This window comes from Syngnathus leptorhynchus, chromosome 22 (assembly GCF_054491065.1).
Source record: "Syngnathus leptorhynchus isolate UIUO chromosome 22, UIUO_Slep, whole genome shotgun sequence".
NCBI lineage: Eukaryota > Metazoa > Chordata > Actinopteri > Syngnathiformes > Syngnathidae > Syngnathus > Syngnathus leptorhynchus.
The window spans coordinates 594317-613252 of record NC_141216.1 but is presented as its reverse complement, the minus strand read 5'-3'; the positions used below and the strand labels follow the sequence as shown (position 1 = coordinate 613252).

The window sequence follows — 18936 nt, the reverse complement described above, 5'->3', positions numbered from 1 at the left end:
CTGGGTGTCCATGCCAAGCTGCAGTGTGTGGTAATGATTGATGGTGTTCACAACTCTGTCAACCATCCAAATTCTCTCCATTCTCAGTTGAATGAGCTCAAAGTACTCCCCTGATCTGTTTCTGGTCTATGGCGACTAAGTCAGGGATTCTCAACAATTTTGCTATTTGTATGTTGCACCCCAGCTAGGTTCCATCTCTTGCATTGCGGAGAATCTTTTTACCAAGATCCGATGGACTGGATCGGTTTGGCAAATCATTTCTATGCAAAACTGGCCATTGGTTGTAATGTCATAATTTGCAGATTGATCAATGATGCTATTGATGGGATCAGCAAAATGAAACATGACAGCAAACCTATTCATTCCAGGGACGTTCTGTGTTGCCATCGTTGGGGCGTTCCTCAGCATATACAGTTGGGGTTTTTTTTCCCCCTCAATTTGTAATTTTTTTTTATAATGAATGTATTAATAGTTTCTTGGAGGGGCGTTAAATTTGAGATCCTAACTATGTGGCAGATGTGCTCAGCACTATACATCTATGCTTTCTTAACCATCTTCTTCCTATTTTTTTAACCAAACGCAGAATACATTTGATGAATCATTTTTTAAAAAACGTAGCTATTATGTCATGCAGCTGGTGCTAATTGGAGCCAATTAGCATCAATTAGCATCATCACCTGCTATAAGAGCTGCTGTGCTCACCTCTCTTCATTCACAACTGTAACGAAAGCAATGGCTGCTGTTTGGGTCTCGCTTGCGCTGGCGCTTGCACTTTTGATCTACAGAGGAGATGGTAAGTAGCATTTAGGGGGGGGAACCCAAAACAGAAAGGATGTGTCCTCAAATGCGGCCCCTGTTTTCCAGCTGCAGCTGTTCCACCAAATGATAACAATACTGTGCAAGGTAAGAACTTTGAATCAAATCTCATTGTGTGACTAGATAGCAAGACTTGTTTTGTTTGCAACAGATGGGCTTTCCCTTGAGGAAGCTGTTCAACTCCTTCATGCTTTGGATTCTGTGTTGAAGCTGCAAAGTAAAGGTAAGAAAAATTGGTTGTTTCCCCCGGTCTGGTAGTTTCACCGCCTTTTTGAGCCAAGGCACACATTTTGCAATAATGTTTAAAACTGGCGCAGGACTGACTGCCAAAATAATGTTCAAATTCTGATTTCTCAACTTGGAAAATAGAGCAGTCGACTATATGCTTTTCTTAAAGGTACGAAGTGATAATTTTAATGATGAAATTATTTCAGTAAATATAAACTAAAACTGCATGACTTGAGGCTGGATGAAAGTTGTTCCTCCTGCTAATTAGTAGAAGCACATGTTCTGCAAAAATGCTCAGTGCTTTGACGTTAACCTGTAGTGACCCCCTCCGCCGCATCGTGACTATATATAAATATTTTTTTTAAATTCCAAATGGCAGTCAGTGACTACTCCAGCCGTGGCTACCAGAACATGAGCATGGGCTATTGGAAAAATCTTCAGGATGAGCAGAACATGACCAAGATCCACCAAAACCAAGTCCTGCAAGATGACCAGAACATGACCGATGGCCACCAGAATGAAGCCATGCAAGACTACCAGAACATGATCGAGGTCTATCAGAATGAAACCATGCAAGACTACCAGAACATGACCGAGGTCTATCAGAATGAAACCATGCAAGACTACCAGAACATGACCGAGGTCTATCAGAATGAAACCATGCAAGACTACCAGAACATGACCGAGGACTACCAGAATGAAACCATGCAAGACTACCAGAACATGACCGAAGACTACCAGAATGAAACCATGCAAGACTACCAGAACATGACCGAGGTCTACCAGAATGAAACCATGCAAGACTACCAGAACATGACCAAGGTCTATGAGAATGAAGCCATGCAAGACTACCAGAACCCCTTGAATAATAGTCTGAACATGAGCAATGGTGAAACGATGGATAACCAGAATGATGGCATGGACGATGACTTGTACACAGTGGTTGTAAATGTTTGAAGTCCTCGATTGCAATGAGTAAATGCTGTGAGCTGGAATAAAAATGTTTAACCTTTTAAACGTTCTCAAATTTTTTGGGGAAAATGTTCCGATAAATAAACACAGATGAGTTGAATTGATTCCAAAATCTCGAACATTTTCTGTATTTGAAAGCTAAAGGACAGATTACTATTCAGGTTAGACCATGATTTCTATTCAGAATTCCAGATGGGTTGAGAATGCACAAGATGTGAGTAAATTCAGCAAGCCAGGCTGAAATTCCAAAGGGTAATAAATACTGACAGAATTTTGCTATTTGACTAGTTTTAATAAAACTATTAAATTTAAATTTTACCCAAATATGTTCACCTAGCTTTGCCAGTAATTTAATGACCGAGCAATGAAATATGCTTCCACTAAATGGAAGGTATTAAATCAATGAATTCATCGTACAACATAAATCCTATGCTTGTACTACTCTCACTCAATCGAGACTTGTGTTCATGAGTTTGCTGATGTCTAATGAAAAATGGGTGCCTTGGCTCAACAATGTTGAAAAACACTACTGACAAAGATTTGCGAAACAAAAGGGACGTTATCGGACTTATATTGACAAAGATTTCATAATTTACGTCCAATAGAAGGGTGGTGGTGTGATTATGTATACTGTTGGCCGCAAATTTGAATGGGAGATGCATTTTTGACACATTTCAAACTGAATATTTTTTTTAGATCTTCAGTTTGACCTATGAAAGCTTGCATGATATGGATGTTACAATGTTTCTAGCTATTGACTTACTAAAAGCAACCAGGACCTTCACGATGTGTTTCAGACCAGCTAGCAAATTAGCATGATTGATGCAGTGTCTTTAATAACCATAGACATTGTAAAGGCAAAAAAATTTTGAATCTATACAAAGACAAAAAACAATGTTGAATCAGCAAAAAAAAAAAAGATGGTGGTGGGAGAAAGAAACTTAAGGTGTTGCGTACGACTTGAAGTTTGACCAAATAGTCACAAAAAGACAGAAGACAATTCCTAAAATGAATAAAAAGCAAATAACGCAAGATTTCACATTTCTTTCCATTGGTGTCCTAAACGGTTTGTAGTCCTTCTCATCCTTTCTCAAATGATGTGGCGGAGAGAGAGGGAAGTCAGTCGGTTGTGGTGCGGCGGTACCAAAAACGGGCTCTGAAGTCATCACTGCAAGTCATAAAACCCGGATTGGTGGGCGAGTGGACGATGCAACGTACGATGTTGTTGTGACCCAGCGACAGCAGGTTTTTCCTCTCGGCCGTACGTGAATCCCAGCAGCACAGGCTGATGGTGCGCTCATCGGGAAGCAGAACATAATCTTCCGTGTGGTTGAACACGCCCTGCGTACGATGCATCTGACGACCGCTCAGGCCGGCTCCTAAAAGGGCAAGTGCATTTTTGATGGCAACCATCTCCACACAATTGCAAATTGAAATAAATTCTTTCTTTCAATCACCTGTGTATTTCACCAACATTCGGCCGGTGGATATTTCCCACAGTTTGACCACTGAATCTTTCCCACTGGAAAGGATGTACTTGGAGTTCTTGGTAAAGATGGCCGAGCAGACCTCTGCCCCATCGTGAGCTTTGTCAAAGGAGGTCACACAGCGATTGGAGACGCCATCCCATAGTTTAATGCTGCCGTCCTTGCTGCAGCTGACGTAGCTGTTGGCCGTCGGGTTGTAACTAACGCCGCTGATAGTGTCGGTGTGTTGGTCCGCTGGGTTGCAGGACACAAAACACTGAAAGGTGTTGACGTCGTAAAGACGCAGGGTGGGGTGCTGTGTTCCAACGAGAAGGTAATCTCCAGATGGGTGAAAAGAGATGGCACGCAGCATCTCTGCTTCCTGAGAACAGAACAATTTTTTTGGGGAATTGTCAAATATGAGGATATGGCGCTCGTAAGCTTGCTGTACAATAGCTGACCTGTACATATTTAAAGGCTCGTTTAGCAGAAGGCTTGGAGTAGTCGAAAAGTTTGAGAGTGTAATCTCTTGAGCCGGAAGCCAGGATCTGTTCGGTGGGATGGAAGGCCAGGCATGTCACTTCATCCACGTGGTCGTAGAGCGTTCGAATCACCGGGTGATTCTCCATGTTTTGCTGAGCCGTCTCGTTCATCATAACCTAGACAAAAGAAAATAGAGACATTGGGGTATTGTTAACATCGAGCGATTTTCTCAACTGACCTCAATTGGCATGGCACTTTTTGCCAGCATACGCTCCGTGTCCAGTATCTTGATGGAGGCATCAGCTGAGCCCGTGGCGATGAGCTGGCCATCCCGACTGTATGTTGCAACCCGACACGGTCCCTTATGGGAAGTCACGTAGCACGTTTCGTACTCCGATGCCTCCGGAGACATTGTCTGGACGTCGGCATCAAATTCGAGATCGATTCCCACACCAGGCGCGACTGTATCAGAGCGCCCAATAGCATATTGCACAGCACTGTCGTCATTTTCCATACCTGTGACACAAACGAGAGCAATGGTTGCAATTGGCGAAACACACAAAGCGTCGGAAATAAACCAGGTATACAACTTACCAATTTTCACCAGCTGGACAAGCTGTTCAGATGGGGACACCACGTTTGCGGGTTTAATTTCATTGACCAACGTGTTGGCGATGCCGGTGTAGCCATCGTAGAGGAGCTGGCTTATGATGAGTTTATACAGATGCTGGCGATCTTTCAATGTTGGTTTTGGTCGATACATCTTCTCTCACAGACTAAATTGGATAGGAAGAAAAGCTAACGCACCGGTGGGAAATTGATCTCCGCGCTTTGCACAGGATTCTGGATGAAATGAAGAAATACCTGCACGTCTGTCGTATTGTTAGCTTTGCAGCTTGAGTTCAACCAAAGCCAAGCACTTCCACTTTGCTCATGAAATGAGCAAAATGCGGTGAAACCTTGTAATACTTTCTACTTAAGACAACAAAAGTATAATTCCTTTTTGTCACGAAACCACACTTTTGAATTGCACTCGGGACAAAAGCGTGCTAGTCGACGTAGTTGTTGTATTTGCTTCGATTCTTCTTCGTCTGGAGCTATTTCCGGGATCTTAGCGTATTACTGCTACCTACCGGTGACCTATATTACGCCATTCTATTTAAGAGGATGGTTTGAAATATAAAAACAAACTACAACAAGGGGGTGGAACTACCGACGCTATTTGTAGGACGTCAAGTGAGTAGCTTAAAATGTATACTCACAGTGAAATTATTGAAAAAAAAAAAAAAGTTTATTGCACAGTGACATAATAGTTGCATTAAAATGGAAATAGTTTCATCTAGTTTTAAACTAAAATTGTTCACAGTTGTACATTAGAGACGACTGTAATGGTAAATGGCAAAAAACATGGTAGCTCAATGCAAATTCATTTCATGCATGATATTGTCAGACAATTTGACAAAAGATCCATGATAATCAAGTCCATGCCACCTCAAGCATATTCTCCACAGTCAGCAGTTTTTCTCGGGGTTTTCCAACTGATTTCCCCCTTTTCATCTCCACACTGTCAATCTTTTCCCAATCCGAGAAGGTTACAGGCTTCACTCCTTTGGAGATAACCCAAAAAAAAAAACGCTTTGAGCAATTCAGTGACGAGAACTTTTTTCATGTATAACAATCAATCCATCCATCATATTGAGCAGAAAGGTACCTCTTTTTTCAAGTAGAGTTCCAATACTTTGTGCTCCAGGCTTAGCAGCAGACAGGTCCAATTTGCCTGAATCCATGTCTTCCATGAGGGATCTTGCAGTGTCAAAACTATTATTCATCGTGGTGGCGATCACACCGGTCGGGCCCGTCTTCAGCCAGCCGCTGCAATATAGACCTAAAAGGAAGGAGGCGCGTTGAGGAATATTTACTTGCGGAATTATTGCTCTCTTTTTGTGGCTACCCTGTGCTCGCTGAACACGGCCCAATTTGTTCGGGACGATCGCTTTGCCAGAGTCAAACGGGACCGAGGGGTCAACGAGGACGCTCTTGTAGCCGACGCTGCTAATGACCAGGCCGCAGGTCACATCCTCGACCTCGTCGGTGAGCACCGCGCGAGCAGCTTCACCGGAACCCTGGTCGCGTGCAAACAGACAAGTTTATCTCCGACGTCAATCGAGCAGGCAAGATGTTAAAATCGACCTCCAGTTTGTTGACTGCCAGTCGGATGGCGGCTATGCCGGTGCCGTCAGTATTGGGAAGGACCAGGACAGGGCTCCGGAAGAATCGCAGTCCCCAACTGCGCGAGGCTTTGCTTCTTCTTTCTTGTTCCTCCTTTGTTGGAAGCTCAAGAGCTGCTTTTAGCAGCAACTCTGTGAGACGTTTTCTTGGTCTTGGTAAATCTGAAAGAGCAAAGGCACACTTGGTTGTATGAGACAGAGCAAGGCAGAGTAGAAAAGCTATTCTGAAGTCATTTCCCGTAGTGGTGTGAAAGTTGGAGCCGATTTGCCATGAATCAGCTCTGTTGTTATTTCTCTGGCAAGGTCAGTTGAACGAGGACAGATAAGATATTGTGAAAGGGACGAGTGAGTGTGTCGTGAAACAGCAGCAAGTGATTTCTCGAAAATATTTAGACGACTTATCACCTGGAAGAGCCTCAGGGACACCCACGAAATTGGATGGCAGCATCTCCGGTCTGGTGCCTGGTAGCTTCACAATTTCTCGAAGCTCCTGTATTACATGCAGTATAAAAATGAACCTGGCTCTTTATATTCGGACAGTTTTCCACGTTTCAATCTTGAACAATATATATTTGTAATGATTTATTCATTATTTTCTGGCAGTCCTGATGTCCTCTAAATTGGTACTGCAACAGAGATCTGCTTTTGGGGGAGGAGATTCACAACTGTGCTGTAGGTGTGATGCTTTTAAACAGGTGCTTTAGCCCAAATATTTCATCATCATCAGTTGTAGCTATTTGCTACTGGCATACCTTGATCGTGCACGCAACCTGCATGGGTCCTCTTCTGCCCACAATAAGCACCCTGCGGATCTTGCTCTCCATCAGAGCTTCAAGGGCAGGCTGAGTGATGTCAGTCTTCTGCAGATAACCATATATGGAGAACTGGATTTGACGGGCTGATTCAAAGCTGAATTGAACCTTTCTTCACATACCTTTAAAATATCAGTGGGTGACAGTAATATTCGTGCGACGTCCAAAGCCACATTGCCCTGTCCCAGAATGACTGCTGTTTCACAACTCAGGTCAGGGCTCAGCTGAACAGGAGACAAAAAAAAAGTTGACAAAGTGATGCTTGAGGATCAAGAAGCAAAAGACGACGCACGCACCTCTCGACAGCTTGGCAATCCATTATACCAGCCCACAAAGTCTTTGGCAGAATATACATCAGCCAAGTCTTCTCCGGGTATCCCCATCCTTCTGTTTCCTTCTGCCCCATAGCTCTAATATAACATACAATAAATGAGTAGAAATGCTCAAAGCTAGTTTTCCCCCCAAAAGTGTCTTACCAGTATCACTGCATGGTACGCTTGCCGCAGCTCTTGTACGCTCACATCCTTGCCGACGTTCACGTTTCCGTAGAAACTACAGCGTGCGTGTTTTGCTGTCTGCGTGAATGTGTTGATGACATTCTGAGGAGATGAATTTAAATGCTCAATTCAATCAAGTAATACTGTGCTAGTATGATAGACTTTTAAGATTGCTTCACTCCATATCATTTGTTTTACCTTCACTTCTGGATGATCAGGGGCAACCCCAAATCTGACGAGGCCAAACGGGACAGGTAGTCGCTCGTAAATATCCACCTCAACGTCTTGACGGGCCTGGGAGGAGGAAAAAAAGAGCTCGAATTGTAGTTTGTGTAGTTTGGCCCCTGGTATCAGATGAGTTTTTCTTTGCGTATTTAAACGTTTCGTATGACTGGCACCTTGGTGTGACGTCATGACACTCCTAAATATGTATTCATCACATCAGTATTTACCTTAATCAAATGCTGTGCTGTATAGAATCCAGCTGGTCCGCTGCCAACAACACACACCTTTGGCTTGCATGAGGAAAATGCTGCCACTCCTACAGGCAATACAAATAAATGCCTTGTCACACTTGACCATTTACAGAGCTAAAGGGACTCACCGCGTCGATTTATCCATCTACTTCTTCTCCACGTCCATAATGCGACGTCGCTAAACAGCTTTTGAAAGCCAGGCATTTTGGAATTTTCTGCCTTCAGATAAACATTAGTGTTCCAGTTAAGCAACACCCACTACAGGGACCGAGAGCAAAAGCCAAGGTACCACCCCAAAAAAAAAAAAAGTTCTCTTGGTCGGATTCGTCCACTGGACTTGGTTACTGATGCAGCAAGTTTGAATGAAACACTTATTAACTTGGTCACACGATGAAAATTGCATCTTCTTGTTTACATTTCTTTGCTGTGTACCACCAAAAGTAGTCCCACTGAAAATAAAACCAGCGCAAATATTCCCCCTTCACTGCTTTAATCCATCCATTTTTTATAGGAAATATTTCGATTGAATTAATTAATATGGGAGAGAAAAAATATTTCAAAGTCTTCTTGTGGAAGAGATCATGACAAATTACCCAATTAAAATAAACGAGAGTTCATTCAATTCAATCTTGCATTTAAATGCAAACTTACAGTTGAATGTTAATTTCTATGACGTATATTTATGATTTTATTTGTGTTAAATATAATGTATTTTGTAATCGTACCTGGAATGTACCTTTGTGATAATCATATTGTTTTTTTTAAGTCTTTACATCATCACAAACTACAGTAAATTTCGAAATGGCATTTAGTTATGACGTTACAGGTTAATTTGTTCGGTTTATGTTCGGGTTATTTAACGCATTTGAAAACAAAACAATCAATCCCCCAAATGTTGACTCAAGCAAGTTTAAGACAAAAACAACTGCATTTCCCATAATGCAACACCAGCTGCAGAAAAAGCTAACTGGCCATGTTGTCCACACAGACTGAGAGAATGCTTCTCCTTGAACTTGACTTCTATTGCACTTGAGCTTTTGCTCTTATTTGGATACTTTGCATACTGGTGTGCTATATTGTTCTCGGAGTGTAGCCTACATGAGCTGCAAACCAGCCGGCGGAGTTCCGGAAAATAAACATTCCGTGCTGGACTGTTGTGGAGGTCTCGACAACATCGACTACTCCAAGGTAAATCTCAAACGCCGCACATTCTAACTTCAAATGGTGGCAGTGAGTGAAAATCTCTCCAAGTTACCTTTCACTGTTACGTACGTGGCTTGACAGCCACAAAACATCCGGTATATCAAAATAAAAGTATTCAATTGCCATCATCAAATAAATGTAGCTATACGCATCATGTATGTACGTTACATTTGTTAGATGATATAATTATTGAAAAAAAAAATCCCTAAAGGGGTTTTGATATGAAACACAAACGGTGAAGCACCACATGTAGATCCCAGTCATTGCTCAACAAATAAAAGAGAAAAAGGGGTTGGCTAGGTCTTTCAAACTTTATTTTGCTCCTTTCAGATGGACTTGAAGGTGTTTGACCAAGTCTTAAAACATATCAACGTTCACGACCCCAACTTCTACATTGCTGTGATTGCAATCATTTTCAACCCACTTTTCTGGAATGTGGTAAGTTTTGGATTTGCAGTCTTGTACTGGTCACACGTTAAAAAGCACAGATCTGCCTGTACTTGAAGTTTTCTTTGTGTAACTTTGAATGGTGTCTCACGCCACTGACTCAGCCCTCTCACACGTACACATTTCCCCTCAGGTAATTGATGCCAACTGCCTTGTCAATTTACCGGGATCTTTTGTAAGCAGGCGGCCAAATCTACTCATTGCTTGACAAATGTGTTTTTTTGTTGTTGTTGTTTTGTGAGTGAGATACCGAAATAAAATAGAATAACAATTCAGAAGTTGTTTTTATGACAAGATTTTGTCTGAAGGATAACGTGCAGCGTTCCTGTAAGAAATGGCTGATTGGAGAATTAAATGATCATTAAAACCAATCACTTGTCGAAATGATGTTTTTGACTGTTAAGCCTTGCTTCATTTGAAAACTGTATATTTGAATGATTTAAGACCATTAACGAGTTACAGATGAAATAATTATACACTCCGACCGCTTCCTTACTTGGAATTGTCTGATGAATAGCAAATGAAAATGCTCAGGCACAAAATATACATACTGGCACTTTTGGATGTCAATTCAAGGATCCATTCATATTCATGCATATTTCATCTTTTAAAAATGAGCGGATATAGTTTCCTGGAAAAAGACATGCGCAAGACGTGTATGGCTGATGAAAACTCACCTTCATGGCCAACTTTCTCCGACGTGTCCTAATTTCATTTTCATCACTGGGAAAAAATGTAACCGCTTACACACAAATAAGAGCTGTCCTATCTCATTTTCAGTCTGATCAACTCCAACTCATTGGCTCGCTTGGCGGCACGGCACGCTCAATGTCAAGCTGACATAAGATAGCAGTAACCGAGTGGTCAGTGTGTTGTTTCTCACGTCGTATCGGAACCATCAATAGAATATTCTTGCTCAACACATTTCATTGAAGATAGAGGCGCAATTTCATTTGATGATTTGTCAACGTCATATCCCAGTAACAATATCTTCTAGTCATATTCCTTTAAGGTACAGTGCTATCTAGTGGTGATGAAAAGTATCTCTATTGAAAAGTACTCTGTAGATTTGATTTGATGACCACAGCAAAACATTCATGTCTCTCCAACCAAATGTTTGAATATTCACTCAGTGCTGCTCTAATTGAGACACATTTGATCCGAGTGCGCATGTGATCAATGTTTTTCTTCCCAGTCTGGCATGCTTCCAGGCAGCCCGCATGAATACGTGCTAGGGCGTGTGTTCGCATTCAGTTCTGTGTTCAACAGGGCCGTGCAAAAAAAAAAAAACAATGGACGGACAGACGGAACGAGCAGCCGCATCTATCCCTGGTCATTTCAATCTATTGTCTTGTTGACAAAAGCCAGTGTTCCGGAGGAGCGACAGAAGAAGCCGGCCGGTTACCTTGGTCTTGATTGAATTTGTCTCGTCCAGCCGCAAAGCTCCTCCTTTGCATTTTGCTCCTTACATGTCTTTGATTGACGCCAGAAGCACCAGAGCAGTATTTTTAGCCATCCATCCATCCATCCATCCATCCATCCACCCATCCATCCATCCATCCATCCATCCATCCATCCATCCATCCATCCATTCATCCATCCATTCATCCATCCATCATTGGCTGGAGAGTGAGCCCGTAAATCACTTAGGCACATTGAATTCCCGGGCCTGCTAATGTGTCTGCTGGATAATGCTCCTGGTTTGGTGCACTGCTGTGTACTCTGTTGATATAAAGATGAAAGGAGGGAAGGAATAGTACAGCATGCATTGACCAGGGAAAGCTATTACATTTATTTTGATATTTCAGAACTCAATAGAGCAAAAAAAAAAAATGGCATGAATGAACCCTAACCCTTTTGAAACATATTGCCGGAATATAAAAGGATCTATGGCAAGATCTAGAATTTGGTCACTAGGGCATAAATAATAACAAAGGCTGTCCAGTCTCACAGAGTACACAATCACGCTCTGAACATGTTTGGAAAAAAAAACCAACCCCAAAACATTTTGAATACGTAATCCTTCTTCATCAGCACTGTCATAATAGAATCTCAGTTGAGTTTATTCCGCACCTGAGCAAAGGCTTTTATCACCACATGAAGTCTATTTCCGTTCAAATTTTCCTTTATCCTCTGTACAAAATGACAACAACAACTGTATAACAAGTTGCCATGGCAACCTTCTGGCCATCAAGTCATCTACGCACTTCCTCAGCCCACAGAGTGTTATTTGGAGCCATACATGCAGTAGTATGGCTTTTCAAAGGATTTCTTTGGATTGCCGCATTCAGGGACTTGAGCACATTGTCTGCAATGTAAGGTGCAATAGACGTAAATAGAATTGAAAAGCAGGTCCCATTTTTCAACCTGATGTTTTCCTCTCTTTTGCTATTTCAGGTAGCAAGATGGGAGCACCGGACACGAAAACTGTCCGAGATGTTTGGAAGCCCCAACCTTGCCTGTTATTTCCTGGCCTTTGTTATCATCCTCCTCAATGTGTATCGCAGCTACAGGTACCATGTAAAAAAAAAAAAAAAAGGCAACACATTGCATTGAAATTTGGAGTCACCATAGAACACGCCTGCCATTCACATCTATGCAAGGCAAGGTCACCAAGCGGCTGGGCTGGGCTTCCTTCCTTCCTTCCTTCCTTCCTTCCTTGCTTGCTTGCTTGCTTTCTTCCCTGCTTGCTTCCCTGCTTGCTTCCTTCCCTCCTTCCCTCCTTCCCTCCTTCCTTCTTTGCGTATCATTTATTTCTTGCGCTTTTGGATGACATTTTGTTCTCGACACCGTGCATCCTCCCACGCCTGGCCTGGCCTTGCCTCCCACTCTGTATCTTTTGAGAGACTTTCTGCTTCCTTTGTGTTGCCTGGGAACAGCACTTTTGCTTGCAGATAGCAATGTAAAGTGCGCCTCTCATACGAGTGTGTCTTTTTATGACAATTTATTCAAATTCTCTCAATCAAACCCTCTGGAATATTTCACGTCTTGTATTGGATTGTGTTCAAGGTCAGGTTTTGTGTGTCAGTGTCTCACGGACTCATCTGGAACAAGTTTCGTAATATTAGTGTGTTAGTATTTGACTTGATATGATATTGCTCAGTCGTTCTTTTCCCCATGCGCTAATTCAGCAATATAATGAACGTCTGCCATGCTGCCTTCATCGGCGCCGTACTGGACTAATCTGTATTGTTTTGATGTAACTATCAGATTTACTGGAAAAGAAAGAAAAAGAGCCAATTTCCAGCTGTGAGCATGCCTTTGGGTGTCTGTGATTTTGCTGGATGTAAACATTTGGATTGAAAAATTAACTGGAAAAGACAAGTTCAAATTTGACTTCAGAATGAATGAGCGACAGCTAATCACGCTTATGCCGTCTCCTGTGTCGAATAGTCAACAAAGAAGACAAATGGAAAGAATGAAATTCTAGAGGAGGAAGACTTCCTCTCGTGCTGTGATGTCTGATTGCATGCACTGGGCCCTGTGGCTGAGACATTTGCTCAATGGCGCTAGATCACGTCAAACAATTACATTCATAACAAGACTCATTACGAGGACCTTCTAAGATTATAAAAAAAAAAAAAAATGCCTCACTGGCAGTGACACATAGAGAGACTTTAAATTGTCCGCATGTACAAATGTGGAGTGCATCTCTTTAATCACAATCTAGTCTTTTTATTGTTCAGAAACCAGATGGATGGATGGATGGATGGATGGATGGATGGATGGATGGATGGATGGATGGATGGATGGATGGATGGATGGATGGATGGATGGATGGATGGATTCTATGACAAACTTTCATGTATTCTAATAGCTGTGACTCAAGTTCAAGTAGGCCACTAGATTCGACTGACACGGTCATATGGTTTCTGGGAAGCTTGGAGTACTCGGTTGAATATCAGTCTCACACTTGTCATGGAAGTTCTCTCTTTTCTTTGAATACACGGACGGACGGACGGGTACATTGATTGTTATTCGCTAAATGTAACTTTGTATTCAGTTGAAATGTTACTTGAGCGTCATCCGCGTCACCCGCTTTCCTTGCAGCATGGCCGTGGTAATGAAGACCCAGGCCAAGTGGGAGCTACTAGACAGCAATGAAGTCTTTCACGTGGGCGTACTTCTGGCGGCGGTGGGCTCGCTCCTTGTCGTCAGCAGCTTTCTTGCTTTGGGATTCACTGGAACGTTCCTCGGTAAGTCCAAATGGTTTCCGTCCCAAATGGCTCAGCCCTCAATGTTTGCTGCATTAAAATAATATTTTGGCGCCTTTGAGGGAGGGTAAAGCCTGCGTTGATTCCATGTGTCATATTAAGCCACCTCGAGTCAAGACAAAAGGAGAATGAAACATACACAGGACAGGTCGCTGCTGTGTCAGCCGCCTGGCATGGCAACTCAGCCATTGCGCTCCAATTTAGGGCTACTGCGCACTTGAGAGAAACCAGGTGACCCTTTTTTCCAAACAATGGTGACACAAGAAAAAAACAGCCGCTTTTGAAAGTTGTCAGCGCGGAGGCCAACAATTGGGTTAACACCACATTTCTTTGTATCTTCTCAATTGAAAAGCAAGCAAGCAATTTCCTCCAACTTGTCTTGGAGTCTTTGGACCATTGCAACGGTACATATGAACTTGGAAGCCACAGGACGTTTTTTTTAGATTTGGCTGGAACTTGGTCTCCTAATAGATAGACGATCGGTATATATTGATATGGATTTTGGATCCTGTATTTGAACTTTGGAACAATCTGCTCTGCAGGTGACTACTTTGGCATTGTGATGGATGAGAAGGTGACGGGCTTTCCCTTCAATCTCACAGCAAATCCAATGTACTGGGGCAGCACGGCTAACTACCTTGGTTTAGCACTCATGTGAGTACACTGTATCATATCTAATCCATCGTCAAGCAACTTGCTATTTTGCCATCATCACAACAAACAATGAAGTGCGTGGGCCACATAAAAGTCTGCAAATGAATCCGTGCTTTCTTCAATTTACCTCCTTCTGGAGATGGCGTGGAAATATGTTTCCGTGGAAACGGAGAGCACTCCACCACTTGGGCTCGGCCTGTGTAGTTAAGGCAAGTGCTTGCTTGCTTGCATGGGGTGTTGATGAGCTACCGAGAGCTGCTTGCTACCGAGAGCTGCTTGCTACCGAGAGCTGCTTGCTACCGAGGGCTGCTTGCTACCGAGGGCTGCTTGCTACCGAGGGCTGCTTGCTACCGAGGGCTGCTTGCTACCGAGGGCTGGTGTATAGCCTCCGTTCTGCCCCTTCCTTCTCTTAGTTCAAGGCGCCATTTTCACAATGCGGTCAAGGGTGTCATTTATAAAAGCCACCTTGCAATTTCAATTTGGTTGTATTTAAGGGACTAAACATTACCAGCCTGCTGTGGGATGGAAGCTTAGCCTGACACGCATTAGAAGCTCTTCGAGCTGATGAGTGCTTCCATGAGACAGATTGGTCGGTCACGTGACGTCCTTCTCTTTGTGGCAAGCACATCAGACACAACGCAGTGTGCTCCCAGCCGTGGCCGTTGCAGAGAGATCATGTACTTGCTTGAATTTCAACACTTTTTTCATTTTCACTATGACCTGAGCAACGATTGCATGGGACACTTTGTTTAGCAGATTGCAACGTGATTCATCTTTTTTGTTTTCATCCCATTATAACGTGGAGATTTAAGATGGATGCGAACCCACTCGGATATCGTTTTCTGCCCGTAATAACGAAAAAAAGGCAAAAAACAAAACAAAAACCACGATAGGCCCCGACTCACCTGTAACATTTTTGAGGACAAGCGCCATCAATGCAAATGGAGCATTTTGTGGGTTTCACAACACCAATGTCAAACGGTTCCCTCCCTGTGAGTGCTGACCCTGTCTTTCTTCTTCTTTTTTACACCTTGTGCTAAACTTGAACATAATGTGTTATTGTCATGGCTGAGTTGAAGTCATTCCCATTTGACCTCGGGCGAGTGGTTGCCAGTCAATCACAGGGACAATTGACAATCCTTGGAGTGCATCACACACACACACACACACACACACACACACACACACACACACACACACACACACACACACACACACACACACACACAAAATACACCAAAGAAAAAGCAATGAATTGAATTAATCCTTCGATCACTCAAAACAATTCGCTGTGATTGAATTCAGGGACTCTTAGCATTCATTTCTACACATTGTCATCATACAGGCATCTTGGAGGTGTGCAAACCTGGGATCATTTGTGAGCACAGACGCAACAGATGGAAAAAAATATTGTAAATGACCACACCAGATGGTATGACAGTTTGTGACAGCTTGTCCCCCCCCCCATAACCTGACACATTTGTTGGGACTATGCAGCCATGGCTATCTCATGACTTTTGTCAATCATCAATCACTGATATTTGGAAGCCCCCCAAAATGTTTGATATGATTGGACGTGAAAAGGCAGAGTCTTGAAATATGTGCCTATTGGTTGAGTTGGGCTAATTAGCCTGCAATTAGTCAAGAATGGCAAAGGATACGGGCATGGAGTCATTGCAAGCGTGCTGTTTGTCACCATCATTGTGTGACTAACTGGGTCACTTCTGTAAGCTTCATCAGCAATTCCGCTCAATGTCCCTCCACCATTGAATGTCGTCAATTTGGATTTGGATAACATTGGCTGCCACTATTTTCTTGCGAGGTTTTACGGAAACTTGTTTCTTCTTTTTCATTGACCTGTGTGTCCTTTTCTACCTCCAGTGCCCTTCGTTCCTTTCAAACCTTAGCAAGCCTTCCTTCTGAGTTATTTCTTTGAAAAGTGTGTCAGTAGTCCACTTTCCAGCCGAAATATGTAGGTCACTGTGTTGCGCTGTGTATTTCTGTCATCCGTAGCGGCGTCATTGGAAATAAATGTGATAGCGACCGGGCGATGTCAAGGTGCAGCCTACGGTGACTTGACACGTAAAGCCCATTTGTTACACAACTGTATTTATTCTCATTTCATACAGCTGGCCTGGATGAGAAATATATGGACGTGAATGGATGCGTGGAATGTCACGGGTCCGAGATCGAAATGTCTTTTTCCACCCTTTCCAATCAACTTGAATGTGCACTTGTCGTGACTATGTATATCCATTCCTTCTTTTCTCTCTGCTCTGCAGAGGTGCGAGTCCAGCGGGTCTCGTCTTGACTGCAATTGTCGCGTCGGTCTACAAGCTAGCCATACGATTTGAAGGGTAAGTCCTACACCAGACTCAAGTCCATGTTCTCCGCGTGTTGTTGGAGATGCCCCCCCCATGATGTCATTGTAGGCGTGCATGGCTTTTGTAGCCAGACCTTGAATTTGTGCTGCCATGTACCAAGAGCTGAAATGACAGCGCATGTCTCACCGTGTACACATCAGATGTTCAGATGCGCTTCCACCTCCCTTGCAGATTGAGACACTAATGTGCTGGCTTTCTTCCTATCACTGGGAAATATTGACAGTGCTTCTTTTGTATTCAACGGAGCCCCTTTCACTTCAAAACCGCAGAAGAGCAAAGTCTTCTCGGTCACGAGCGGTCGAGAACTCACTTGTGGTCAAAGTTGCTTTTCCTGAGAGGAATCGATCATAAGAATCATTCAGACAACCAATTCCTGGAAATCAGGTCACCAGTTCTCGGAAAGAACCTGTTTTTTGATCCCTAAACAACTTTCCTCACCATTTGTTCAAATCAGACTTCTCCTATGGCCATACAGTAAAGTCACACCGCATTGTTGACATCTTTGTTTGTTTTGCTGGATTTGCAGACCTTTCACCGAGCACCTCTATCTGCAAAGGACGCGCAAACGTGAATAATGGCGTCATCCTGTTCGGCTGTGGCGAGAGGATGTCTTTCTCAACCAGAAGATTATTGACTAATAAGACAATTCCAAGGAGAATGGTACAATCTTTTCTATCAAAGCGTTCGGAAAATGGGAATAAAAATTCTGCCAAAGTTTGGCTTCAGCACAGGTGCCTCTCCCTCATCAACAAGGAGCTTGTTTGCCACACACAATGCTGCTTGCTCCATTTGTTCAAAGGTGGTCGGGACTACAAGCTGAGGTTGGGACTGAAAAATCCAAAAGGTCATGTGACAAAGCTGTCAACCACTGTTATCTGAGCAAAACAAAGTTCAGGAAGGTTTTGAGGACTACAGCTGAGACTTGAAAAGTGCTCAGCAATTCTTTGGGTCGCATGACAATGGGCGGGCGCCGTTGATTTGTCACATATTTTTGGACATGTTGCTGATTGTAAGGTCACAATAGGTCCAGAAACTTGAGGGCTTTTTCAAGGCATTGTACTTTGATCCTGCGCAATACGATTTACTGGTCACGCAGAACTCGGAGGGAATCAATAGGGCAGGGCGATCCCACTTCAACAAATGGAGGGACGAGAGCATCTGTGGTACCAAACAGTCCTTGACAAAGGTCACCGTGGCCACTCGCTCACAACGCGCGCACGCCCTGACCTGCAAAAATCTAATTTCCTTCTCCAGATCGTGACTGAGTGATCGAACTGAGTCCATGGTAAGATTTCATGACTCCGGCAATTGTGTGTACCCTTTTTTTTTTTTTTTTTTTCTGACTGTTATCTTTGAACCATGTCACCCTATCTCATGGCAAATCAGCAGTTCCGAAATTGGATGCAGATGTTTTTGTCTCATGTTGTCTTGTTCATTTTCTTTCACCTGTGCTTGTCCGTCCAGTCCCTTGTGTCCTCCAATCAGCTCCCTCGGTCTTTGTTCAGGTGTTCCTCATCTCGTCAGTCTGCTTGTTGGCTCATTTTCGTCTGTGTCTTGGTCACGGTTACTTCTGGCATTGCCGTCATCTCACGGTGAGTCTTATCCTGTCTATCTAACTCTTTCTTTCTTTTTTGTAAGCGATTTCAAGAAATAGTCTCTGAACCCACTTTGATCAGTTGAATTTGCTCCATGTGGTACAAGACAGGCTAAATGTGGTTGAGTTCCAAAAGAAGCACCTCTCAATATGATATCATTCAGATGATGAAACAAACAAGCAAGCAAGCAAGCATAACCATGTCCATCGAGCAAACTTAATTGCACTCCAAAAGTAGCATTTCGTAGCAAAGAGAGCTGTGCCAGCTGCACACATCTGCTTAACATTGTGCTTTTAGCGCTCCCAATTGGCCAGTCGGTTAACTGCAGCCAACGAGAGCCAGTCAATTCCATCTTTTTCCTTGAAACCATTGCAATGAAATCATTTTGTGAATTTATTTATTTGTTTGTTTATCTATTGATGGGTCGTGTGAAGACGTTTAAGGTGGTGCTTGGTAACTCG

General features: G+C 43.1%; 4 protein-coding genes across 4 annotated transcripts; 2 read left to right on the top strand and 2 right to left on the bottom strand.

Annotated features, from left to right (window-relative positions):
* Positions 1-718: 718 nt before the first annotated feature.
* Positions 719-2061, top strand: LOC147039069 (uncharacterized). The gene is made up of 4 exons (XM_085904727.1): positions 719-793; positions 865-903; positions 968-1039; positions 1424-2061. Exons 1-4 carry the CDS (start codon positions 733-735, stop codon positions 1999-2001), a joined length of 750 nt encoding a protein of 249 aa, XP_085760853.1. The 5' UTR covers positions 719-732; the 3' UTR covers positions 2002-2061.
* Positions 2062-2831: 770 nt separating this feature from the next.
* On the bottom strand, positions 2832-5086 carry cstf1 (cleavage stimulation factor, 3' pre-RNA, subunit 1). The gene is made up of 6 exons (XM_085904762.1): positions 4830-5086; positions 4560-4741; positions 4204-4481; positions 3944-4141; positions 3474-3864; positions 2832-3395 (listed from the first exon to the last, which is right to left on the bottom strand). Exons 2-6 carry the CDS (start codon positions 4726-4728, stop codon positions 3136-3138), a joined length of 1296 nt encoding a protein of 431 aa, XP_085760888.1. The 5' UTR covers positions 4729-4741; positions 4830-5086; the 3' UTR covers positions 2832-3135.
* A 161-nt stretch (positions 5087-5247) lies between these two features.
* On the bottom strand, positions 5248-8648 carry fdxr (ferredoxin reductase). Its single transcript, XM_085903692.1, has 12 exons — positions 8107-8648; positions 7955-8043; positions 7701-7796; positions 7482-7604; positions 7302-7415; positions 7128-7229; positions 6946-7053; positions 6599-6683; positions 6156-6355; positions 5917-6088; positions 5677-5850; positions 5248-5572 (listed from the first exon to the last, which is right to left on the bottom strand). Exons 1-12 carry the CDS (start codon positions 8180-8182, stop codon positions 5442-5444), a joined length of 1470 nt encoding a protein of 489 aa, XP_085759818.1. The 5' UTR covers positions 8183-8648; the 3' UTR covers positions 5248-5441.
* A 174-nt stretch (positions 8649-8822) lies between these two features.
* pemt (phosphatidylethanolamine N-methyltransferase) lies at positions 8823-17699 on the top strand. Its single transcript, XM_085903694.1, has 7 exons — positions 8823-9166; positions 9512-9619; positions 12026-12141; positions 13679-13824; positions 14385-14496; positions 16779-16853; positions 17407-17699. The coding sequence occupies exons 1-7, from the start codon at positions 9077-9079 to the stop codon at positions 17453-17455; spliced, it is 696 nt and encodes a 231-aa protein (XP_085759820.1). The 5' UTR covers positions 8823-9076; the 3' UTR covers positions 17456-17699.
* Positions 17700-18936: the final 1237 nt, after the last annotated feature.